General features: G+C 31.8%; 1 protein-coding gene across 1 annotated transcript in view; it reads right to left on the minus strand.

Moving 5' to 3' along the window:
• LOC134716867 (uncharacterized) overlaps positions 1 to 26,490 on the minus strand; it is a 33,433-nt gene extending 6,943 nt beyond the window's left edge. The window contains exons 1-14 of the mRNA XM_063579880.1: positions 26,367 to 26,490; positions 25,066 to 25,237; positions 21,979 to 22,203; positions 19,190 to 19,308; positions 18,266 to 18,535; positions 16,490 to 16,764; positions 15,858 to 15,944; positions 10,873 to 11,256; positions 10,398 to 10,547; positions 9,238 to 9,441; positions 7,163 to 7,389; positions 2,934 to 3,291; positions 2,033 to 2,182; positions 1,476 to 1,662 (exon numbers count right to left, since the gene is read on the minus strand). Of these exons, the coding sequence (XP_063435950.1) occupies positions 1,476 to 1,662; positions 2,033 to 2,182; positions 2,934 to 3,291; positions 7,163 to 7,389; positions 9,238 to 9,441; positions 10,398 to 10,547; positions 10,873 to 11,256; positions 15,858 to 15,944; positions 16,490 to 16,764; positions 18,266 to 18,535; positions 19,190 to 19,308; positions 21,979 to 22,203; positions 25,066 to 25,237; positions 26,367 to 26,427 (2,869 nt within the window). The 5' untranslated portion in view covers positions 26,428 to 26,490. The remainder of the gene's footprint in view (positions 1 to 1,475; positions 1,663 to 2,032; positions 2,183 to 2,933; positions 3,292 to 7,162; positions 7,390 to 9,237; positions 9,442 to 10,397; positions 10,548 to 10,872; positions 11,257 to 15,857; positions 15,945 to 16,489; positions 16,765 to 18,265; positions 18,536 to 19,189; positions 19,309 to 21,978; positions 22,204 to 25,065; positions 25,238 to 26,366) is intronic.
• Between the last annotated feature and the right edge of the window lie 1,494 nt (positions 26,491 to 27,984).

Below are 27,984 nucleotides of genomic sequence, written 5' to 3' on the forward strand. Positions count from 1 at the left end.
AGACCCCTTAACCAAGCATTATTAAACTCCCTCTGAGATGGCGATACAGATAAAAGGTATAGTCAACACATTGCTGACTTCAAGATGCAAAATATTTCACAAATTCTGTGTTCTTTTATGTAACCAATTATCTCTTTCTAGATTACATGTTCCAGAAATTCACGAAGTATTTAAAGATTTCTGTTGACTATTTGTAATTTGTCATTAACTAATTATTGATATTACTCAAGCAGTAAGCATAACATTAAGTCATGCGTAATAAAAAAAAGAAGAAATCTTAAAGGCTTGAGACGTCAGTTCCATCCCCCTTCCGACTAGTAAGTCACATGAAATAAAAGGTGTACCAGGGTAAAACTATGTCTGATACGATAACATTCGGACAGTCATTATGTATTTGTTGAGTTCGAAAAGCTTTAAATTATGCAAAAGGTTAGTCTTCAGTCAAGATACCAAAATTCGATCTTGAAGTCGTCACTATGACCCTTTTAAAAAAATATTATTGCAAACTATTCTGTCTATGTAACACTAATACCATGTTAAAACATTTTTTTAAAGTTGAAAAGCAATCCCGACAAACAGCCCTGAAATGTTACGTCGACTGGATCTGTGAGTCATTTTTATTTACTGATTTGAATAAATTGCACTCATGACATGCAGCCGTACCAAAAAGACTTTATTAGTATAATTGTCTAGTGAATCAGCCAATCCAACGTAACGTTGCGAAAAAGGGTCAAGAAAACTTCACCTGTTATCCATCAATATTAACTATTATGTCATAGACATGATAAAATAGATACTGTCAAACGTTTGGACACAGGTAGGGCATGTGTAACACTTTAGGCCACAGCCATTAAAAGCACAGACTAAATCAACGATGTAGCATTTTTTTCTACAATATATGATTAGTGAATTAGATATATTAAAAACCGTTAATTCTTTTTTAACAAAGACAATAGTGATAATCAATCAGGATCTGTAGGTGAATATGTTTTCCCTTTTTGTGCGGTTGAATGGTATACACTTAACTTGTATTCAAATTGTATTCCTATGATAATACAAATAAGACACATTTAGAGACGTTTACTTAAATTATCAACGGGAAAAAAAGTAAAAAAAGGAATATATCAAAACGTATTTCGTATACTCTGTAAGCATCACATTACTTTAAAAAAAAAAAAGAGGGACGAACGATACCAAGGGGATAGTCAAACTCATAAATCTAAAACAAACTGACAACGCCATGGCTAAAAATGAAAAAGACAAACAGAAAAACAACAGTACACATGACACAACATAGAAAACTAAAGAATAAACAACACGAACCCCACCAAAAACTGGGGGTAATCGCAGGTGCTCCGGAAGGGTTTAAGATATTTTCCTCTACCAGTAAGTTAAGTTATATGTTATATATTAACTCCAATTGTATATGAAATATATCAAGCCTGAGCAAAATAACACACAAAACACAATGATACCTTTTTCGCAAGTCCCATGACCACTACAGTCATTCTGACAGAGTTCACTTGTAATGGCTTCAGATAGGGATTCTTTAGATCCAGAATTTGAGCTATTTCGCATTGATTCATTTCTTGATATCTCAATTACACATGATGCAAGCATCTTATCGACTGTCATCATCATGAGCGTTGTATTTCCAGATGCCTACGAAAAAATGTCTATATCATTATTTGAATAACCAAATAAATCTTAGAGAAGCAAAATACCGCCTGTCATGAAGCTTAAAAAAAAGGGTTAAAACATATCCATTTTAGTTAATCAGAATACCTAGATTGATTGTTACATGTTTGTTGCTAAAAATATGGAGTCCTGAAAATGAATCCTGAAAGAATTTTTTAACTGCTTTATGAATTTGGTATATAACGCATGATAACTTTTTCAATTTTAAATTGTTGATTTATTGAATTTGATTTTTTTGAACGTCATAGTTATGTAAATGCAATCCCATGCTATATGTACATGTTAATACATTAGATAGTAAACAAATTATCAGGACATAGGGTTTTTTTCATACCTTGATATCTTGAATACACGACGTAACATATTCTTCCGTAAATAGGTAAACATATTCTTTACATTTAGATAGTTGCACATTGTCATTAAATCCAGTAGTACACGCTATACGGGCTTTTTCTTCTGTCCATCCATCTGTCCATTCTGGTTCCTGTAAGCATGCATGAAAGTAAATTTGTAACAAGTTTTTAAACCTATTATATACAACTTGCAGTAAACTCACCACAGGCACGAAGTATAATGGTTTTACGCAAGGCACACAATACGTTCAAATAATGCCCAAAAGTGACTTGCGAATAAAAAGACGTTTAAAAGGTCAACAGCAGTAGGATGTATTTCAGGGGAAGAAACGATATAGTTTTAAAAAAAATATTTAAAAAAAATGTAAACTGCTTATTTATAAATCGATCACATTTTATGACAAAACAGAGGTGCTTACTATTACACTGGTGTTACTCTTGCAGAGCAAAACCCCGAAAATCAAGGAAGTTCTGCTTGAATTATTTTACACAGATGACTTAAAGATGACTTAATGATAAATACTTCCATGACGTTATTTGATTGTTATTTTTTTCGATTAATGAGTATGAATGTTCCTCTGGTATTTTTTGCCCCTCTTTTGTCATAACTAAAACTCGTTTTTTTTTCTGGTACCACTGTCGCGCAAATACGTTTTCGAAATGAGCATCAATAAACAAGTTGTTGCGTCCGATTTTAACTTTACTTATAATTTTGTTTGAAAAACCTATATCTATTTAAGTTTGTACAAACGTGTATATAACTTGAAATGTCTATGAAAACATGTTATTCTTTACTTGTTTTGTTCTAATAATATTGAATTCTTTCAGTTATTGATACTAATATCTTAATGACAGTGGAGAAATTAGATACGTTCTACGTACTGGTCTGAAAAACTTTGGAACAAAATCCGATGCATAACGAAGAATAGTTTCCTCGGTTATGTCATCACTGTCTTCGACGCTTCTTTTTACTTTTCTTGTTTGTCTGTCTTCTGAATAAATAACATCTCTCTTTTTCCTTGCAGGAGAGCATGATGAATAAAATGATGTATCTAAATCAGTCGTGGTATTATAGCACCCTTCTAAGGGCTGTGTTAAGTTGCAGTCAACTTTGTTGTAGTTTTGAAATGAAGAACTGTCACTCACAACCTCTTTACAGGCGCAAAATGGTTGAAGATACTCATCACTTAAAAATCCAGGATCAGCTGTGAATAAACTCTCGGTTGAATCGTCTTCAATACTTAAAGAAAAAAAAATAATTCTAAAAGTTGTTAATTGAACAATTTAAATCAAACAAATCAATGTTTATAAGTTCGATTTAAAAAAAAAATATCTAAAAGTTTATTTCATTATATTCACTCATGAACGATTACTTTGGTATGTCATAACATGTCTAACATAGAATAGCTGCAATAACAATGACTTTTAGGAATGAGCAAAATGAAAAGCGAGACAACTTGAATATTTAGAATATTAGAAAGTAAGACACCAAAACTTGTCTAATGTTCAATTGTGTTCTCGCCAATGTAACAAGATTACAGCAACGATATACAGAGATGCATACATGAGCTTGTTCGCTCTAAATATAAGAACATTAAATTTTCGTGCGATCAAAAAAAAATCTTTGTTTATCTGAATGAAGGTGTTTCCTAAAAGGAGACTTTTCATTGGTTGATCAACTATCAATCTTAATTTTTTTTTTTAAACTGCTTTAACAATAGCAACAATTTTGGAAGAATTTAGGGGCCATTAATTTATTTATGCTTAAAATAAATGCTTATCTCGTCAATCGATTTAGAATAGAAACCAAGGTTGCAAACAATACATAGCTGCGCTCGTCATTTTTAAACAGATCAAGTTTTAAAATACAAGTTTGTCATTTCAGAAATTAATATAAAAATACAACAACCTGAGAAGCTATATTAACACAATATTGACACAGATTGACGACTTCAAACGAAAATCTATAATAAACGGGACGATTTGAACTCTTATTATCAATTTCCTATTTCTCAGCAGTAACGTACCCTCTGCCCCTTCGTATGGTGTTTACATATCTCAATTCATACGTTATTCTCGTGCATGTTCACACTATACGGACTTCATATACATGAGTGTGCTCCTAACGCAGAAACGGCTCCAACAAATTTATGAGGAGGACAGATTAAAAAAGTTATTACGTAAATTTTACGGACACCATCACGAATTGGTTAATCCATACGATGTATTATTTCCAAACTAACATTTTTACCACGTGTTAGATTGAGGTTTGTCATTTCGTCGTCTGATCTTTATATTAGCGAACGTGACTTATTCCCGAATGTGACTGTTTTTCTGAGTATGAATTCGTTTTGCTTTGAGACATGGCACGTTACTTATCCATCTCAAACTATAATTAACACTGCCATTAAAGCGGGATTTGGTTTGGCATGCCACAAAACCAGGTTCAACCCACCATTTGTTCATAAAATGCCCTGAGTCATGAAAATGGCCATTGTTACATTATAGTTCGTGTCTCTGTGTTTTACGTTTCGGTGTTGTGTCGTAGTTCTCTTATATTTGATACGTTTCCCTTAGTTTTAGTTTGTAACCCGGATTTTGGTTTTTTTCTCTATTGATTTATGAATTTTGAACAGCGGTATACTACTGTTGCCTTTATAAAAAGATATAACCATTTACCAAAATGGCATAGATACTGCTCTAAGCACTTTTCAGTTATTGTCCGTATACCGGTAATCCTCCTTTCTTATGAATAAAATTTCATATCTCGAAAAAGAATTTATAAATCAAAAAGCAGCTTTCATTTACAGAAATTAATAAGTGACCAAAGTTTTATGCAAATAAGTACATGCTTTTTTGTGTAATGTCCAACATGGTGACTACGGACAGACAGACGTCGGTATGCCATGGTGAATCCCGTTAACGAGCGTATACAATCTGCGGGGAAAGACATGATTATTTGACAGAGTAAGCAAATTTTTCTATGCATGCAGATATCACCATGCAAATTCACGATCAGTCTGAGAAAGAGAGACAAAAGATAAAAACGGGATATACTTACTCGTATAAATACTGGCACTGCCATGGTTTAAAAAGAAAAAAAACTCTACCAGACGAACAACAGTACAAAAAACATCACATTAATAACTGAAGACTGAGCAACACGCAACCCACCAAAAATGGAGTTGATCCTAGGTACGCCGGACGATTTAGCAAATAATGCTCCACAGCTGGCATCCACCGTGTGGCTCATGTCAGTACACTATTGGTGATAGTTGTAAGTATTAGGTTCCATTCGGGGAAGGGGGACGGGATTGTAGTTACGATAATTGGGAAATATCCGTAATTTATGACGACGGCATCCGTTAACATCACCGACGGCTCATTTAGTATTATATAAAAAAAAATAACAGCGATATTCAACTCTCACTTATTATGAAATATATAAATATCAATGATGTTTCTTTTAAGACAAAAGTGATGACGAATAGGTTTAAATATCACCGCAGTCGGAAACCAGGTTGAAATAGAACTAAAAAATCGAAGCTCTTTGTTAGAGAAGGCGATAAATGTGTACTGTATTGTTTACTATAGTGACAAAAAATTTAAAAGTTATTAGAAACAAACAAAATTACAATTTTCTTCTCAATTACTAGGTGTTTTATTTTAAAAACACCATTTTCATAAGTTTTCAATTTATCTAGTACATAGTTAAGCAGAACAAATAGATTTCAAGTCGACGACATGGGTATTTTTCAAGTTGGATGAAAAGAATGCATAACCTCCGATTTTTTGAAAAAAAATACCACGGACTGAAAACATATCAATCTATTAGTTCACAAATTTTCGTGTCTGCCCTTCCATTATGTGACTCGATAAAAAAAATCAACAAAATGGGTAACAATTGTATCGAAAAGAGAAAATCGAGTGCAACTTTTTATGATAGGGCGTGTTTGAGTTGAATTGAATAGTTTGTCTTGACATCGTACAAAGTAAGAATATTACATACATCGTCTCGCTTGAGATTCTATCATGTTTACATATCAAAGCTATAGATTGCCTTTATAACACAAGAAAAATAAATGTTCTGAAAGATGAAATTTATGGGTCAAGTGAAATAACTATCAAATGAGTCACAAAAACAGAGAAGGTTTGTTCGAATAGCTATTTTTTCAGTAAAAGTACTTGACGACAGTCTATCAAGTTGGATGATAAAAATGCATATCTTCGAAAAATTTAAATTTTGTGTGTGTGTGATAACTATGGTTTATAGTCTTCAACCACTTAAAAAGTCTAGTCTGCCCTTCCACGAAATATTTAATTATAATTTTTTTTAAATGTATATGAATTTTCGAAAATTCCACCTGACAACCGATTGGACAATAGTTTAAAGTTGAACCAATGCAGTCAAGAATGTATATAAATTTATCGGTTTCCAAGAGTAAAATCGATGGCGCGTCGTCCTTACAATGGCTTCTATTCATACGATTGTGAAAATGAACGGGCGTAATGGGGAGATAATTCTGACGAAGTAGAATCCTGACTGATCGGATAAGAAACTACTATAGAAACCTGGTATTTCAGTATTATAAAGAATGCTATCTTACCGTAGCATCAATGCGGTGAATAGAAGATAGATGGCAGAAATCAAAGGGATACTCAAATTCAAGCGTCGAAAATAAACTGACAACGCCATGTAAAAAAACACACACAAAAAACACAACATAGAAAAAAAGACTGTGCAACATTAACACCACAAAAAATACCGGAGATTATCTTAAGTGTTCCGGAATGGTTACCAGATTCTGCATTTCACATTTGCTGATGTTACATGTATTACATTTAACAGTTTAACTTAACATATATATTAAATATGCTTGGATTTGAAATGTTGTTATGAATGGTTCAATTTAGGTCTTACAAACAAGCAAAATAGTGTGCCTATGACTGCAACTTAAATTCAGTTGAGGATACATGTCTTATTGTGTTTATACGAGTAAACACCATACAAAAACAAGCCCGTTTGAATGTGTAATCAAGTTCAACTAGTAATTTCACCTTGTACATGATAAAAAGAATATAATTCCACACCCCACATCAAATATACTTACTTCCATGATTTTATAAATGTACTCTCATCTACAACATGGCCAGTGTCGCGTTCTGAAAAATCGTCATTTTTGCTTCCATCTCGACTTAAAAATCCACATAGTCCTTCTGTTTGTTCTATGTCCAGTGCAGACGGTTTTATTGTGACGTGCCATATCCAGTAACCTGGAAACCCAAGTATTCCTTTTCCAATTTTAAACCATATTTCTGTACCAGTTGGAAGTATAACCTAAAAAGATAACACACATATTCTTTTGAAGTGAAAAGTCAAAGGAAATTAACAGAAAGTCTCTCAACGATTGCCACAATCAAAAATTGAAACAAAAACTTCAAAAAGCAGTTATGAATGTAGTTGTTTCTTAAAAAAACAAACTTAAAACTGGAAATGAAATCAAATAGCCTTGGAAAAAGTATTGTATAAGTACTTGTTTTTAGTAATCGTCGTTATTTCTATATTACGAATGTTTGATCAATTCAGTTTTAATGTATTAGAACATAGGTCGTCCAACTTGATACCCTGCTAAAAAGTTCTGACTATGATGAAAAGATCTGATCGATAAAGTTATTTAGAATAATTATCATGTTAAACCTTCCAACTATAAATGTAGTTAAAACTCAAGGTGTCGTGGTAAATTATAAATAAGTAGTGTTTCAGTTGTATATTTTTGCACTTACATTCAACTAAAACTGCAAGACCAACCAAGGAAAGAATAACCGGTATGATAAAAATAACCATTATCCTGATAGGAAAATGTACAAAAGTAACTCACTGAAGTTCGTGCATTCCAAATTTGATAAGGGACTTTTTGTTTTCCTTCGATTTCGGTGCATTAGCTTGTTTAAATTGTTATGCATAATTCAGTTTATTCGAATAGCGGAAACAAGACGTGATATTAGAATTTTATGTTTAAACTCAAAATAAATAATACTCTGCAACTATTATTTCTTTGACAAGGTTTCAATTTTTCAACAGGAAATCGATTTAATGTGTAGTTACACAAAAATACAGATTTCCAATGACAAATTCTTAACGGACAGCCTATAATCAAATCAGAGAGTTACAACTGAAGGAAAAACAACTGTCACATGACCGGAAACAGGCATTTTCTTAAATAGAAAACGGTGGATAAAACCACACTTAAAGGCCATTAACAAAGCAAAACTGAAAAGGTTAATATTTTACAAAGACAAATAAAATAACCCTATAGCATGTTAGTAAGATGATAAACAACGTCAGTACCTAGAATCTGGTCTAACAAACCATTATGTATTTTGTGAAGTTGTACAGGATACTTATCAATAAGGTCTCAGTATCTTCCAATGCACTTGTTTAGAAAAAGACAAGATGTTTTTGACATTACCAATGTTTAACATCTTTCTGCTCCGATACTGTTGACTTTTGATCAAGCATGAGTAGCATTTACAAGCTCTTGAAAACCGAATGAATTGCAAAATATGTATCTCATAAGTAAGGCAGTTCCCATATTGGTATTAAGATGATGGGAATTGGTCATTTCAAAATTATAATCATATATAGTTATGAAAAGTACAAGGATTATAATTTAGTACGCCAGACGCGCGTTTTGTCTACATAAGACTCTTTAGTGACGCTCATGTCAAAATATTTAAAAAAAAACACCAAACAGGTACAAAGTTGAAGAGCATTGAGGATCCCAAATTCCAAAAAGTTGTGCCAAATATGGCTAAGGTAATCTATGCATATAGTTTGTTATGGATTATAGTACTCAGATGACTGCTGATGGAAAACTTGACGTACAAGTGTGAAAATGAGACTTAAAAGCCCTTGACTGTTGTTCCCTTCCCTTCTAGTTCTAGGGAACATATGTATGGAACCCGATCAAAAAGTTTTGATTTTTAAAGGAAAGAATATCATCAATATATCTGAATCATCTGCCTTCTTTTTTCTAAAATGTAGCTTTTCAGCTTTTATAAAGTTAACGTGACGCCTCAGATTGCATTATTTTTTACAATGTATAAACTATGTGCTTTCAAAATTTCCAACTATTGATGGCACTCTTACATCTTTAACTTAAATGCGTGAAATCAATATTCTTACCGTGTATTGTGTTCCATGTCGTTTCACAACCATATTTTGGTCATCACAGTGGCGAAAATTTACAAATGGATGCACACGACCTTGAACAACAACATTATGGGATACTACATCACTAGTCCTAACAACAAACAGAGAATTGTGGCTACGTATCGCCACACCTACATTGCAGGTACCATCCCAACATGCTGTAGACAGTGTATGTACCTAAAATCAATAGAATAGACAAACATAAATATAAACAAATGGTTTGCCTGATTGGTATTTCATTCGATACATTTATTTTCCCTTTTTATTTTCAATGAATTTTTAATTAAGATTTTATTAATTTTTTTTTAAAAGAAAACTAATTTGGAAATATTAAAAGACAGAGCTATAGCTTAGATTAACTTTAATTGATCACATTAAAATGTATTTTTTGTTGAAAAAAGTGGAAAGTATAGTTTTGTAGACATTACCGTATTAGTAAAAATTCTCAGACAAGTTGTTAAGGTTTAAGACCCTTTCTGTAGCCATTTTTGTACGAATTTTTCAAACATCAATTGTATCAAAACTACATATATGATAAATAATTAAAACAGGCCATTTTGTACATATACTAGGGGGAAATTTGATGCAAAGCATTATTAATCACTGTTTCATTGCATTTAATAGAAAAAAAGGTACTCTGTGGCAAATAAATCAAGATTTTTATAGAAAATCCACAGCCTTTAATACTGAGATTATTTTTTTCAATTTGAATTATAGATTACTCACTTAATTTTCTATGATGCGCTAGTGTTTAGTTTTTACAAAAAGTTCTAACCAACCTGTAAATTCCAAAATACCTCGCGCAGAGTCACTAAAGTCGAGCGCACCCTAAATTGTTTACTTGATTTGGTCCATATTTATTTGTTTCAACCAATAACTACATAGATAGACTTGTTTTTGTTTTAAGGAATCAATTCTAGCACTGCATGCAATCATCCTATATCTATCAGTCATTAAATTGCCAAATATGATAGTACAAGGATAAAGGCTGTTGATTTTATATAAAATTTCCTTATGTTTAGCATTGAACCAACAGAAGAGAACATAATCCTTAATGTTTGAATCATTAGGTTTTAGGTCATTTTAGTTCTCTTCTACATATTGCATGTTACAATTTATACAATTATGCATACCCAATAAGGATTTCTTTTATGTCGATATAACACATATTCTCCAGATATAGACTTTGAGAAATATGTCCTGTCGAATGTGTAATACCTTGGATCACTCCATGTTTCGCACTTAGCAAGTTCAATATTGATGTCTTCGTCCTTGATTCGGATCTACCAATATTGATAAAAAATAAAAATTTATTGAAATTAACAAAAAATGGAACATATCTATATAAATGTACAATTAGGAATCAAGTTTTGGTTTAAGTACCGGTAATGAAATAAGTCAAGTATTGGAGATCGCTCGCATTTTTTGAAAGCATTAATATTTTAAAATAAGAAAAAAAGATTATTTCAATCATTTAATTGAAGTTCCTTTTATACTAGGAGAAGTTACTGTGAAATATTAGAGTGTGTTGCAGTCAAATACAACATAGTTCTATTGTCTACAAAACAGAATGGGGTAATGGGGGGAAATTATATAAACTATACACACCTGAATATTAGGAATTACAACATTGTCCCACGCATGAGATGGATCTTTCCTACTTAACTGATGTGTAAGACGAATGTTAGTAGTTCGCACACTTTCTGTGTTATATACACTGTCTACATATCCGTAGACGACAATATCATTTATTTTATTCCAGTTATTAGCCGGAATTTCAACTCCACATGTTTCTCTTTCAAATGCAAGGTCGCCATTGTCTATTGATCCATCACAGGCTTCTGAATTTTTTGTATAACTTGGATAGCCTATTTTGAAAGTTTCTTTACAATTATTAATTAACAAAATGCTTGTACAACCAATTGGTACTGTTGATTGCACAGTAAAAGTAACGTTACTTCCTTCGGAAACCTCATATATGTAGTTGTCTGGCTGCAAATAAAAACAAATAACACATAAAAAAATCAAATCTGAATTTATTTTTCAAAATCAATACAGCCAATGTTTTCGTCGTAGTAAAATAATATACACATAACCTCCTGAAGAAGCTCCTATTTAGTGTACTTGTGGCTCTACATAAATGGACTTGTGATGGAAAATCAAGTGATCACATAGTTAAACTTTGCTATATGCGTTGTATACTGTTTGTTTGTAATTTGTGTAGCTATATAAATATATATCCGGATATGGTGTACTAAAGAAATATTGACACCGAATGTTTGTGGCACAACATCCTGTCCACAAGTTAACAATTTTTTTTTCTGTGACGTATTAAATTTATAATAAGATCCATTTTGTTACAACCTGTGATCAATTTTATTTGGCAATCGCCAATGGCAGTCAGCAGGGTTAAAGAACATCAGTTGTTCGACCTGTTAGTCAAATGCGTTTTGTTTAAATATACTTTTTCACTCTTTTGGTCTTTCGGAAAATGTTGTTTGTGCTGTTTTTAGACCCTTCTACAACGAAATTTGTTTGACATGCACACGTATAAAAATTGCGGTTTTTATCCAACGCAGTCATAGGTTTGAACGTAGTTTTCAATTTAGACTCGTTTATATTTTTTGTTTGGGCATGTATCATATTTTCCCTCCGGTTTATATGATCCGTTCATCCTATATATTGACTCTTAAAATTCAAGAGTTAATCTAAAAATGAGGGTACTTTCTCTAAAAATGAGGGTGCTTTTTATATGGCCTTCCAAATACCGTTTCGATCCATAACATCACTGAAGAGACATTTATTGTCGAAATCCGGATATGGTGTACTAAAGAAATATTGACACCGAATGTTTGTGGCACAACATCCTGTCCACAAGTTAACAATTTTTTTTCTGTGACGTATTAAATTTATAATAAGATCCATTTTGTTACAACCTGTGATCAATTTTATTTGGCAATCGCCAATGGCAGTCAGCAGGGTTAAAGAACATCAGTTGTTCGACCTGTTAGTCAAATGCGTTTTGTTTAAATATACTTTTTCACTCTTTTGGTCTTTCGGAAAATGTTGTTTGTGCTGTTTTTATACCCTTCTACAAAGAAATTTGTTTGACATGCACACGTATAAAAATTGCGGTTTTTATCCAACGCAGTCATAGGTTTGAACGTAGTTTTCAATTTAGACTCGTTTATATTTTTTGTTTGGGCATGTATCATATTTTCCCTCCGGTTTATATGATCCGTTCATCCTATATATTGACTCTTAAAATTCAAGAGTTAATCTAAAAATGAGGGTACTTTCTCTAAAAATGAGGGTGCTTTTTATATGGCCTTCCAAATACCGTTTCGATCCATAACATCACTGAAGAGACATTTATTGTCGAAATCCGGATATGGTGTACTAAAGAAATATTGACACCGAATGTTTGTGGCACAACATCCTGTCCACAAGTTAACAATTTTTTTTTCTGTGACGTATTAAATTTATAATAAGATCCATTTTGTTACAACCTGTGATCAATTTTATTTGGCAATCGCCAATGGCAGTCAGCAGGGTTAAAGAACATCAGTTGTTCGACCTGTTAGTCAAATGCGTTTTGTTTAAATATACTTTTTCACTCTTTTGGTCTTTCGGAAAATGTTGTTTGTGCTGTTTTTAGACCCTTCTACAACGAAATTTGTTTGACATGCACACGTATAAAAATTGCGGTTTTTATCCAACGCAGTCATAGGTTTGAACGTAGTTTTCAATTTAGACTCGTTTATATTTTTTGTTTGGGCATGTATCATATTTTCCCTCCGGTTTATATGATCCGTTCATCCTATATATTGACTCTTAAAATTCAAAAGTTAATCTAAAAATGAGGGTACTTTCTCTAAAAATGAGGGTGCTTTTTATATGGCCTTCCAAATACCGTTTCGATCCATAACATCACTGAAGAGACATTTATTGTCGAAATCCGGATATGGTGTACTAAAGAAATATTGACACCGAATGTTTGTGGCACAACATCCTGTCCACAAGTTAACAATTTTTTTTTCTGTGACGTATTAAATTTATAATAAGATCCATTTTGTTACAACCTGTGATCAATTTTATTTGGCAATCGCCAATGGCAGTCAGCAGGGTTAAAGAACATCAGTTGTTCGACCTGTTAGTCAAATGCGTTTTGTTTAAATATACTTTTTCACTCTTTTGGTCTTTCGGAAAATGTTGTTTGTGCTGTTTTTAGACCCTTCTACAACGAAATTTGTTTGACATGCACACGTATAAAAATTGCGGTTTTTATCCAACGCAGTCATAGGTTTGAACGTAGTTTTCAATTTAGACTCGTTTATATATATATATATATATATATACAACTCGTCTAAACATCAACCCAACAATGTTAGATCTGTAAATTTGCTTTCGCAAATTTTAGGTTCTTCCCTCGCCGGGATTCGAACCCATGCTACTGTGATATCGTGACACCAAATCGCCTGCACTGCAGCCGTCCAGCTAGACCACACGACCACCTGGGCTCTCAAAAAAAGGGCTTTCGGTGGCCATAAGTTACCTTTCCACGTCAGCTTTAATCTAGCACAATATATATATACGAGTCTAAATTGAAAACTACGTTCAAACCTATGACTGCGTTGGATAAAAACCGCAATTTTTATACGTGTGCATGTCAAACAAATTTCGTTGTAGAAGGGTCTAAAAACAGCACAAACAACATTTTCCAAAAGACCAAAAGAGTGAAAAAATATATTTAAACAAAACGCATTTGACTAACAGGTCGAACAACTGATGTTCTTTAACCCTGCTGACTGCCATTGACGATTGCCAAATAAAATTGATCACAAGTTGTAACAAACTGGATCTTAATATAAATTTAATACGTCACAGAAAGAAAAAAAAATTGTTAACTTGTGGACAGGATGTTGTGCCACAAACATTCGGTGTCAATATTTCTTTAGTACACCATATCCGGATTTCGACAATAAATGTCTCTTCAGTGATGTTAGGGATCGAAACGGTATTTGGAAGGCCATATAAAAAGTACCCTCATTTTTTAGAGAAAGTACCCTCATTTTTAGATTAACTCTTGAATTTTAAGAGTCAATATATAGGATGAACGGATCATATAAACCGGAGGGAAAATATGATACATGCCCAAACAAAAAATATAAACGAGTCTAAATTGAAAACTACGTTCAAACCTATGACTGCGTTGGATAAAAACCGCAATTTTTATACGTGTGCATGTCAAACAAATTTCGTTGTAGAAGGGTCTAAAAACAGCACAAACAACATTTTCCAAAAGACCAAAAGAGTAAAAAAATATATTTAAACAAAACGCATTTGACTAACAGGTCGAACAACTGATGTTCTTTAACCCTGCTGACTGCCATTGGCGATTGCCAAATAAAATTGATCACAAGTTGTAACAAACTGGATCTTAATATAAATTTAATACGTCACAGAAAAAAAAAATTGTTAACTTGTGGACAGGATGTTGTGCCATATATATTATATATTTAAATACAAGAGTCTCTAAAGTTACAGCGTTGCTCGTCTTGTTCATTTGCATCTTCACAAATGGACACTCTCCAACATTGAACACTAAAATAAAATTCATGACAAAAATCTCTTTCTTATTAGTATTGTAAAACTGGTTTTTTTTTCTGATTACAGACTTTCTCAATAATCTTGAGCATTTTAAACAACACAAACATGGTATGTAGTTGACATTTATGCGCAGACACTCCATTGTAGACTCTACAAACGACCTTTATTAAATTTTATAGATCTTATCTTGTCGATCTTCGTTGCTTTGAAAGTGTTTTTGGTCTTCTATAGTTTAAATTATAAAATCGCCAAAAAATTATAACATTTTTTTTATTAAAGAGCAACAACTCCAATAATGAGTCGTTTGATGATTTCGTCAGCGTTTGAACCATTGAAGTATTTTTTTTTGTTGATCATTTTTCATATTTAAACGTTCTCCCTGTCTATCAAAGTGTTCAAGATCATTCGCAAAAAAAATGTTTTTTTTGTGAAATTCGTTTATCAAGGACATTAACTCTTATAAGAATGTGTCGAACGGTTTTGTTTAAAAAAAAACAGTTAGAAGATCACAAAATTCTAAACTTTTCTGCCCTGTCAGATTTTGTATTTTCATTTTAGTTTTCAATGTAATATACAATCCAACCGACATTCGAACAAATAAAATTTCTAAGTTGGAATAAAACCACATCTGCCTGTCCTTACACATTGTTTACGATGTTTGGTGATAGTAAGCTAACAAATAATTTATGTAAGGTATTGCCATCTAAAGTTGTATTGTTTTTCATTTGAAATTGAAATATTGACGACAAAAAAAGTACATTCTTTTGTTGATATGCATGTATATGACAAAGGCATTTTTGCACCAAATCCAATGCAAATTTGTTTTGGTTTAAGGTACTCTATTTGATTTTTAAATCTGCACGTGCACATTATAATTGATGCGACAAAACAACTGTAAGCACGTCAACATGAATGGAGTTATAACTCACAAAACTACAATTAACACGTATTCGTTATTTTTTTTTTAAATTTCGTCAACTTACAATTACTCCTGCTATAAAATTTGCACTATACTGATGAGGACTTAGTGTGCCATTGACACTTTTCCTTGCCCTAACAGAACATTTTACCTGCAAAGATAAATATGTAAATTTTAAAAAAATTAATGAGAGAAGTTGTGACTGGCAGTTGAAATAATATTATGCTTTTATTGTACACCGAACTTTTTCTGCTAAATTTGCGTATAAGATTAAAATATATAACCATGAAATAATATGACAATGACTTCACTGTCACAAAATAAACCCCATAAGAAATCTCCTTCATAAGGGGTGGACATTTAACGGCGTTTTATCGATCATAGCGTCCTTTATCTACCTTAATGATAATGATTGGTAATATTATTTGCCCTTTTTTTTGTTATGGATTATGTTTATTTATCATTTTTTACAAGGGTGTTTTAACGAATTGTGTCAGGTATGTACGACCTTTGTAGCAGGCCTAATCTGATCATGTGGAATAAAATGATACGAATTTTTAAGTTTATTTGCGAGCAACATGATGTTGTTTAAACGATAGCTTAAGGTTAAGTTCTTTTATAATGAATATATCTGGGAGGTTTAATCTTGTATAGCCTAATGGTTTGTATCAAGGAATGTGTAGTGGTTCTACTTACGTACATATTCATTTTGTAATTTTGAACCCAGTGTTCAGGGCGGAGCCAAGTTGAATCAATATCTTGGAATATAACATTTTCAAATGTCTTCACGCTGTTTTCGTTGATGTACCAATATATAGAATACAAGTAAGTTTTTCCAACCACATCTACAAAACTGCATTTGAAAACAGGTTCTAGATTTGGAGAGCTTTGACCGAAAAATTCAGTAATAACTGAACCTTCTTCTCTGCTTACGTCTATGTGGATAGAAAATACGTCAGAAGGAAAGTCAACTGAAATGTATAAATGCGGTTAGCATATTTTTACAGTTTTACTAAAAATTACATGAATAAACTATTTGAATTAGCCTAGCATACTGTACACAAATTTATAACATCATGTTTTTCTCATTTTTTCAGACTTTCTGTTCATCAAATAAGACAAAAAAATTTGGAAATATAAATCTATACGCAGAATGTTGATCTCATTAATTTTTGTAATTTTGTGATTTATAATTTTAAGCTGAGATGGTACGTGAAGTATATAAATTTAATTTAATTCAACCAGGAAAAACAGCATGCTGAACGTTGGGGTTAGGTGAATAAAAAACTGTACAGGTAGCATCAACAGGTGACGGTTGCACCCATAGTGAACTCACTATATAGATATTTTTACTTCGATTGAAAAATTATTAGTAAAGGGGTTTTGCTATTGCTTTCTGGTATCTTACAGATTATTCATGCATTTCAGTGATCTAAAACACATCTAAAGTTGTTATAGTTGTGATAGTATTGTTTATGAATAGTCATTGCATTTACATGTTTTTGTATAAACAAACGTTTGTTTATTTTAAATAATATATTTGTCACAACTTTTATAAGTACTAAATAGATAAACTGTTATCATATTTCTCTAAGTACAGAAATAGTAATTAAAATTTAAAAAAAATGAAGTCGGTGTCTTCCTCTCCATTCAAATGTGAAAATCATAACAAAATATAAACTAAATGATTATGAGTCAGGGTCCAATAAGTCAAATTGTTTGGCTAAGCGTTGATTGTTTTAGATATTGCTAATGTATCTTGTTCAACTGTTACTCAATATATGACACTTCAAAAAAAATATATATCTATTTATTATTTTATGTTAATGAAACGTAAAACATGGAAAATACAGTTATTATCAAATAAACAACTTTAATTGTAAATATGTGTATAATACGTTTTATATAAGAAAACAAGGATTTTCGATACTGTAACAGTTTATTTTAAAAGCAGTAAATGAATCAATAAAGCATAAACTAATATATCATGTAGCATTAGTTATTTAGAATAAAAACAAACTATGTTCAATAAGTTGTATGCGTTTAGTTGGTGTTCTATTTGTTAACACTCATATTCACAAGGTGACAGTTGCTAAGGCGGTACCTAAACCCCAGTTACCAAAACATAATCTTCGGAAAAATTGGTCACACTAGTTAAACTATAACTACCGGTTCCACCATCATCATTCAAAGTAATGTTTTTCATGCAGATTAAATGTATTCCTCTTTTCGTCTCTTAAATGCAGTGAAATATAAATTCATATCAGTCAAAATGAAAATATCATCGAAATCAGTTTAGAATGAACTTTTATATATGAATACATGTCTGTATGAAGTGTTTTACAGGAGCTTATGAAATTGTCTAATTCCAAGAATATTTATATTTTAAAATTACAAAATAACTGGTCAAAGATCCAAAATAGATAAGATTAATGACATGTTAAACAACATTTCAACCGCGACATGACTTACCATTACTACTGTAAATTTTCATTCCCATTGGTGACAACACTTCATTAGTTATGGCTACTGGTGTAGAGTTTGCCAGTTTTGAAACCTTAAAAATACCATAAAGAGACCAATCGGAGTAGTATATATAGCTCCCATATACATCCATATCAAAAGGGTGTGGTAACCATTCCGAACTTTTCAGAATTAACTGTATATTAGACCCATCCAGGTTTGATGATTTAATCTGTCTTAATCCACCATCAACCCAGTAGATTCTTTGGTCATTAAAATCTATAATATAAATGTATTTGCCGATATTTTCATTACCTTTTCTTCACCTAGCACAAAGCTTATATATGATGAGTTGAAAAAATTGCATCCCTACCGATATTGTTTTTTATACTTTTAAATTTTGGGTACGCAATCAGGAGGTCAATAAATAAATGATATAGATATGAATATAAAAAATACACATATTTACACTTAGGCAAACGAGAAATTTACAAGATGGTGAAAATTGATGTACTACTCTACTGCCGGCATCAGCGATGCAGATATTGGACAGAGTATCATCAACGTTGCCTAAATATTTGGTAGTATATTATCAAAGAGTTATTGTTATCTAATTTAGGATTATTTTTCCTTGTTATAAATTATATTGAACATGCAAATTCGTTCAATATGACAGATATATTATCATATATTTTATCACTTTGGAAAATATTCCTTTTCATTTTTTCGAAAACTATAAACAGCAAAATTACATGATAGATCATAAAATGCAAATATGAATGTCCTTTCAGTTTAAACCATTATATCATTAAAACATCCATATTTTATTCTTTTATTTAAAATTTTCACAGTTCATCTAACATTTAATTGCATGCTTTTTTTCTATTATTTTTATGGAAATTATACATAATGATCAGTTTTATATAAATATACCTATTGCTAATGCGTTTGGCCACATTAAGTCATCACTGACAATTGTTTGCCTACTTGTTCCGTCGAACTTGCACTTTTCAATTTTTGGCGTAGTACCCCAGTCACTTAAGTACATCAGGCTACCAAATAAACATGATTATTATCAAATAGGATATTTTCCCTAACCGTTATGGATATCATATTATATTTTACATTATAATTACTTTTATCGTGTTTCAAATTGATGGTGACAACTACTTTGCATTACCTAGATATACCTATGTTGTAAATACAATAGTATACAAATGAAGATGTAGTCTGATTGCCACAAGTAACCAAATGACACAAAAATTAACAACAATCACCGTACGGCCTTCAAAAATTAGCAAAGGCAATACCACAGCTATAAAAGGCGCTGAAATGAAAAAAAGTGTCTGTTCAGAGGCACCAGTGCATATATCTATTTTTTTCTATTGCGATATATTAATGTCGTCATAACTACACTAGAAAAAAGATCATGTATCCTATGTGTATCCAAGTATCCATCACTTCGGTATTGGCATAAACATATAAATTTTGTGTTATCAAATTTGCCGTTACAAAATTACTGAAATTATTTAAATTTAAGGAATGTATCTCCCTAACGAAAAGCTCGAATTCATTGCCTAGCTTTGGTAAACTTTTTTGTCATTTTGGTTTATAGCTCTTCGTCCTGTAAATAAGCGTTTGATTTTTAAATAATTTGGCATCCAAGCATCACTGAAGAGACATTGGTTTTCGAAATGCGCATCTGGTGAAGAAAAGTTTGTCCCGTTTAGGTCATCATTACCCCTTGGTCGATGCCTCTACTGGTTGACAGATAGTAACCGTGGGTATCACCATTTATGTAGCCCGCACTACTGTATTTGCATGAAAATACGGATTCTGTTTTATAAAAATTAGCCGTTACAAAATTTATTAAATCATTTCAAACTGAGGAATGTATTTCCCTCTTGCAAAGCTCTGGTGTCTTGCCCAGCTTTGCTATACTCTTTTGTTTTTTGGGTTTTTTTTTTTCGTATTTTAAGCTTTGGATTTTCAAATATGCTTGCCTCAAGCCTCGATGGCTAAACATTGATTGTCGAAATACGCATCTTATGCAGAAATATTTTATTTTCCTTACTTAAAAAGAAACTAAAAGAGAGAGCTTCACCAATTTTAATGGTCATTAGCTACGAGATATAAACATATATATATTTTTTTCAACCATTAAGGAAATTAAATAGAAAAATAATAATCGTGTTTAGCTGCCAATTTTGTTCTCATTTTCCGAAATACAATGTATACTTAAAACAACGCTAATGAAATAGTTACTTGCAGCTAAATGATTCGAACTCTATGAATCTGTATTCGTGAGACCTTCATTTAAAAAAAAATAGCGATGGGTTATGCATGAGTTAAACGCGTTCACTATTTAAAAGGGAAATAAATGTCAACATTGAACTTGCAACCAGGGTAAACCGTTCAAATGACTGAATCGATCCACAAAACTCATTCTCATACCGGTAAAAACGATGGTTAACAAATATTTTAAACCTTCAATTTGAAACCAAACAGACCTTGAAATTCCAATTGAACGAGTTTATTTTCTATTTATATTTATGCTGATATCTGGTTAAATGACCATTGACAGTCACCTCGATGGTTTATTATATGACGTCTTAGACTTAAATAAATACAACATGTTGATACATATAATCATGCCCATGCATTATAAATTATTTATTTTAGACTTTTTATAATTTAGATATACTTTTAATAAAGTTATAAAGCAAACATTTTAGTCAATTCGACGAACTGAAATTTGACAGGTTATGCCATTTCAGAATATTTAGTCAATTATATCGAACCCTTTTGTTGTTAGACCTTTTACTTTCTAACTACAAGATATTTGCATTACATCATTCCAGGTAGCATTTATTTAAATGCAGAAAAAAAATCCGTGCAAATGCTTTCTTGGTCATAATTTGGAATATCTTTGTCTCATACATGGAAATCAGAGACCTTGATAGATTCCAATTATCATTCAATCATGCATCAGATTATCAAATACAGTTTGAAACAAACTTATACTAATAGGAGTAGGTCCAGTAAGACCCCTTTTTGGCCCCAAAATATAGCAGTTTTATAAAATTGTTGAAATGTAATTTTTTAGTTATTCATTGGACAGTAGAATGCTTCTGCTACATAAATGTGGGCTGATTTTGACAATACAATGCACATATATCGGGTACTAGCACCATTTAGTCATGATAAATTACTAAAATCTTCACAATTCTAGCATTTTAGTTAAATTTTAGACGGTTTTCGTGTAAAACGAAAGTGGCCGCATTCGTGTTCATCCTTAATATTGAAATTTAAGTTGTATTTTATGATAATACAAAACATATATAAAACTTATGCAGACATGTCCATTAGTATCAAACCAGACTTTATACCTTTTTACAGCAACTTATACAAATATAAATAAAGACGTCGAGCCAGTAAATGTTCTGAACCCACTCACAAAAATACTGAACACCGGGAAAATTAAAAACGGAAATCCCTAATTAAATTGCAAATGATAAAACACATCAAACGAGTGGACAGCAACTTTAATATTCCTGACTAGGTGCAGACATTCTCAAATGTAGAAAATGGTGGATTGAAGTGTACACATTAAAGGGATCAGTATAAGATACTGAATGAAATGAAAGACACATTGAAAACTATAAATTTAGTAACGCTTTGTAAATTAAAACCAGTATATCTAATAAGATGGCAATATGTACCTATTCGATGTATCCAACATAATGGCTCTAGGCTCTTGTAAATCTGTATCCAGAATGACAGTTCTTACAGATCCGTCTAGATTGGATCGCATTACTTTATCTATCCCTGTGTCTGTCCAGTATAGATGGTCATTGACAGAATCTATCGCAATTCCATCCGGGGTCATTATATCTTCTGTGATAACAACTTCGACTGTCCCATTGTTTGATGATTGGTACTTAATTCTGGATGAAACAAGTGCAAAATGTCAAATATTTGTTTTCGTGAAAAATATTTGGATATATATGACGGGAAAAAAATATTATTCAGCTTTTACTTCTTATTCATTTCTTAAATTTTGAATAAAGGTGTTTTTGCAAGAAATACGTTTTATAACTGTGTTGATTCACATTAATTCATAAATAAATGTGTGATCAGAATCAAGATTAGTAATTTTGATAGTTTATACATGTCGTTTTTTGTCATTGTTTTTGGTAAACATTTTAAATTATGGATAATATTCAGGTTGATAATTATTAAATTGAAACTTCAGTACAGGTTACCGAAAGGGCATAACATCATTAGATGATTTAAATTAATTACATAGGTTTTTTTTGTCTTGTGATAATTGTGTTGCCATTTGAACTCAAAAACAATTAAAGGGGCATAAGATACGATATTTGACCAAAAAAAAAATATGATGTTTAATCAGTAATGAAAGTGAATTTATTTTCGCGACTTTCGCGAGAAGAAAAATAACGCGAATTTAAATCGTCGCGAATATGTATCACTTGGGTCTTTTCTTATTTAATTATCTCAAGTAAATTAGAAAATCGCGAAATTAAATAGCCGCGAAGTGGCCTACATATGACCAAACGCGAAATACAGTATCCGCGAAAATAAGTTGGTTTACAGTAGTTGAATTGACCTGCAAGCAAATAATTCGACCTCAATGAAACCGTATTCATGTGACTATCAGTTAAACCCCTTAGCGACAGATGTGTTACGCAATGAACAATGCATGTTCAATGTTCAGCTTTTAAAAGGAAAAGAGTGTCAACATTGGACGTGAAAGAAGAGTATACTTTTTGTTTGACTGATTCAATCCACGAAAACTCATTCTTATAAATGTTAAATTTATAATTGTTTAACCTACAAATGGGAATCAAAGAGACCTGTAAAAATCAATAGAACGAGTTTGCTATATACTAGTATGTATATCTATATTTATTTTTATATTAGGTTATATGCCAAACGACAGTTATTGGAGATCACATCGATGGTTTATTATATGGAGTCTAAAATACACACGAAATGTTCATACACTTTTATCAAATGTATGCATCGTGACTTATCTATTTTAGACTTTAGTTTTTTTCAGATATTACTTTGGTGTGTTATTAGTCTAATACGAGAATTTAAGTCAAATCGGAGAACAAGAATTTGACAGCTAGTGTTCCTTTATGGAAAAAAAAATTAATTGTGAAAAGACGGATCAACAATAGTTTAAATAAACGACACGACACAATGGTTCCAGTAAACGTTGGATTGTTATCTTTTGACAAACAAAGGCCTAACGATTTCCATATGTTTAAATAATGGATATTGTTTTTAATATGTGATCATACATACTTCCTAAAACAAATAAGAATCATACATTATCCCTAATTAGAAAAAAAATGGTGTAAGCAGTTATCAAAGGTACCAGGATTATAACATATTTTGTTGGTCACATCGACTAGGTGCCATAATATTTATACTTAGCATGAGTTTGAATCACGACGTGGGAATATTAGTTACACAGTGTGCAATTGTCCTAATACGAGAATTTATCGGGTCAATAAAATGCATATCGGGTGAGGCGGACCAAACCCGATATGAATTTTATTGACCCGATAAATTCCGTATTAGGATAATTGAACACTGTGTAACGAATTTATCCTGATTTTGTTATATAACATATTATTATATTCAAATTCTATTTTCGGACAATATCAATAATATATTATAGATATTTAATCTAAAACTGTGAAAAAATAAAAATATTATGACTATAAAGCAACTCAATTTTTTTTATTAGGTCAATGGTTTAAGTGAGATAATTCCAATTGATGTAATAAATAAGGGAGGTAATTCCAATTGACGTGATAAAAAAATGTACTGAAATTTATTAGGACAATATCAGCCAATCAAATTGAGAGAAAATACTCTAAATCAGGATAAGAACAAATACACTTACTATAGAAATCAGCTTCAAATTTTCATGAAAAAATAAACAGCCTTTAAAAACACAGATCTATCATTGTTCGGCTGATGGGACGAAATATACATACAGAATGTATTTTTAGCCTTATATCATCATCACTGCAGATGATCCGATTGATAAAATCTGTTATAGAGTCGTCGTTGGTTTAGGCGTTTTTATAATACAATTAGTTCTGTGACCGCATCTTACATTAATTTGTATGATCTTTTACAATAGATAATTCTGCTGATCTGCAACAATTTTATCTTCATGCCTTATATATCATGTACTGTGTTACGACGCTAGATTAAAACTGACGAGGAAAGGTAACACCTGGTCGCCGAAAGCTGTTGTGGTCCGACGTCAGTGAACTGTTCACTCTTTGAACATCTATTTGAGAACCACGTTAAAGGATCAATATATCAATCTGTTATTTTTCTCCACTGTTGAAGCATCTGATGTTAGAGTAGATCTGATTCGTAAATTTCTCCACGAGTGGGGCTGGATATTATCAGATCATAACATGTTATTTTTCATATTGCATGTATTATCAGCCCTCGATCAATATCAGCCCTCGAGCCATGCGACTTTTGGGCTGATATTGAACCTTGGGCTGATCATACATGCGATATGCAAAATGCAATGTAATAATCTGATGATATCCAGCCCCACTCGAGGAGTAATTTATGAATCAGATCTACTCTAACATCGTTAGGTTGATTTTCTAGGCACTTTATATTCATTATATATATACATATCTAGGAAGTATAATTGATATTTTGAATAAAATCATTACACATGTTACTTGCACCTGAATGTGATACTCCAAGAAAATAGCGACAGTTTGTAGTTATAATATTACCTGGATATTGTGTGGTCTGTAACATCTGACCAGTAGATATAGCCTTTAGTAACATGAAAGTCAACTGAGATTGCCCTGTTTATGTTACTAGCAATCGTTGTCTTTACACCGGTGTCAGTGTCGATAATCTCTATTTCGTTGATATTTGAATATAGTAACTGTGGATTTGAATCTGTCAAATGAATTCAAAAATAGTTTTCGTCAGACAATATTCATTAAATTCATTGTAAGTTAGTCGTGTAATTATGTTTCAGTAATGTATAATGTCAAAGTATAGTTTTCTTAAAACAATAAACAACAGTGATATAAGAAATTGCTCGTTTTAAGAACAGATTTCAGGTCAGGAATCAAAGGTGAAATCTTGTGTACAATTTGGAAATTAGTATGGCGTTTATTATCACTGAACTAGTATATATTTGTTTAGGGGCCAGCTGAAGGACGCCTCCGGGTGCGGGAATTTCTCGCTACATTGAAGACCTGTTGGTGACCTTCTGCTGTTGTTTTTTGTTTTTTATTTGGTCGGGTTGTTGTCTCTTTGACACATTCCCCATTTCCATTCTCAATTTTATCACTTTCAGATAGATTGTTGTGCATACTTATACAATTTAGAGTGAAATAAACTACCTTAGAGCATTATTACTACTGATGTTCTATATCCAGAACTGATAAGGTTATTCGATTGCTAAATATGATCCGAGTTTGACATATATACATACAATGTTCATCAAGCTGTTAAATAACATTGACACTGACTCATAGAGATAATTTCCAAAGATGGTAATGTGTTGAAACACCATTTATTTGAGACATTCTTCCCTTTATAAGAAATACAAAATTTAAATTGCTTGATGCTCAACCCCTCATTTGAAATTCGATTGAAAGATAAATGTAAAATATGGAGATGTGATAGTATTGCCATCGAAAAAAATATGCACTTGTTTCCTTTTCACTATGCTGTATTGTCTTTCACCTTGAATTCCATATTTATTTCATAAAAATATTTTCAAAAATCTACAGATGACAAATGTCTTTCAGTAATAATTTTGCGAGTTCTGTTTTGGAACACGGCAACTATTGTTCGTTTTTTTTTTGTATGCATGTGAGTAGGAATTGTAAAAATGAATTAATAAACAAATATGCGGAAGTAGCTTTCGATTCGATAACCATTTCTATCATAGGATAATATATAACGCAGGAATAGAAAAGTCTGCATTAACATTTTTAAATTAGTTTGTACAGTAGTACAATGTACATTTCAGAATAATTACAGACATCTGAATTTTAATATACAGTATGCTTACCATTCTGACATGTTGAAATCATCAAATAACTCAGAAGAAGTAAATGTTGTAAAATAATCATTATTACACATTAGAATTCCGAATGATTCAAACAATTAATTTTTATCTTAAACTTTTTATAAATATACGCATTGAATGATCCAGAATTTATATACATATGATATGGCAATCAAAACTACCCGGAAGTTTTAATTCTGAAAATTTAAACGGTATTGTGTTCTGTTTAACATTGCATTGACTGCAAATATAACTGTGTGTAAATATATAACAGAATATAAGATCTCAGTCAGGTGTGACATTCTACTTACATATTATATACTGGTGTATATAAACAAGAAAATGTCAGCGTGGAATAGGTAAAGGTAGTATTCAACAAGTCCATTGCTTAAAGAAAAGACAGCAGTAAAGAATGCATCAAACTTTGTAGATAGATTGACTGAACACTGTTGTGGAAGGAATTTTGCCCTCAAGCTGAAAATAAAGATAAAAACTTCTATTGCAGGTACACCTATTGTGAAAATGCCCACCTTATCCAGTTCTACAGTAGCATACATATACACGCCAATCGGTTTCTGGAAGATTTCTCATTAGCAAGCACATCTCATTTCCTTCTTTTAAAACCTTGAATGCGAAGTGTTACTACTGTTTTCATTGAATTTACAGTTTTGTTTAAGAAAGAAAGAAATATCGTTAAAGTATACAAGATCAAGTTTAACATGGACTACTACTTTAATAACTGTTTGAAGTGTCGATTTTAGTTATAAATTTACAGTTCAATTGTTTGATGTACATGTAATCTCTTTTCAATATCAGCATACTATCACGAAAACGCCCCGTATAAGAAGCATTACAATATACATTTGAACTTTGTTTTCCTAAATACTTGCTTAGTTTCATCGATCCATATTCAACTGGAGTTCATACGATGCTCGCAAATTTGTTTTTATATTAAAAAAATGACGTGACTGCTCTTTGCTTTTGATAAAGTAACAATCGAATAGAATGAAAATTTAAAATACTTCAAATGTATATAGTATTTTATAAGGTTTAAAGGTACATTTATTATTTTTCCAATAATCACTAAGATGAGGAACCAATGTCTCTGAAAATCATTTCGGAAATTCACGCAGGCTCGCAAATAAAATTGAGAATGGAAATGTATCAAAAAGACAACAACCCGACCAAAGAAAAAAAACAACAGCGGAAGATCACCAACAGGTCTTCAATGTAACGAGAAATTCCCGCACCCGGAGGTGTCCTTCAGCTGGCCCCTAAACAAATATATACTAGTTCAGTAATAATGAACGCCATACTAATTTCCAAATTGTACACAAGAAACTTGAATAAAAATTATACAAGACTAACAAAGGCCAGAGGCTCCTGACTTGGGACACGCGCAAAAATGCGGCGGGGTTAAACATGTTTGTGAGGAGATCTCAACCCTCCCCTATACCTCTAGCCAATGTAGAAAAGTAAACGCATAACAATACGCACATTAAAATTCAGTTCAAGAGAAGTCCGAGTCTGATGTCAGAAGATGTAACCAAAGAAAATAAACAAAATGACAATAATACATAAATAACAACAGACTACTATCAGTTAACTGACATGCCAGCTC

The sequence above is a fragment of the Mytilus trossulus genome, chromosome 4 (genome assembly GCF_036588685.1).
Source record: "Mytilus trossulus isolate FHL-02 chromosome 4, PNRI_Mtr1.1.1.hap1, whole genome shotgun sequence".
Lineage (NCBI taxonomy): Eukaryota > Metazoa > Mollusca > Bivalvia > Mytilida > Mytilidae > Mytilus > Mytilus trossulus.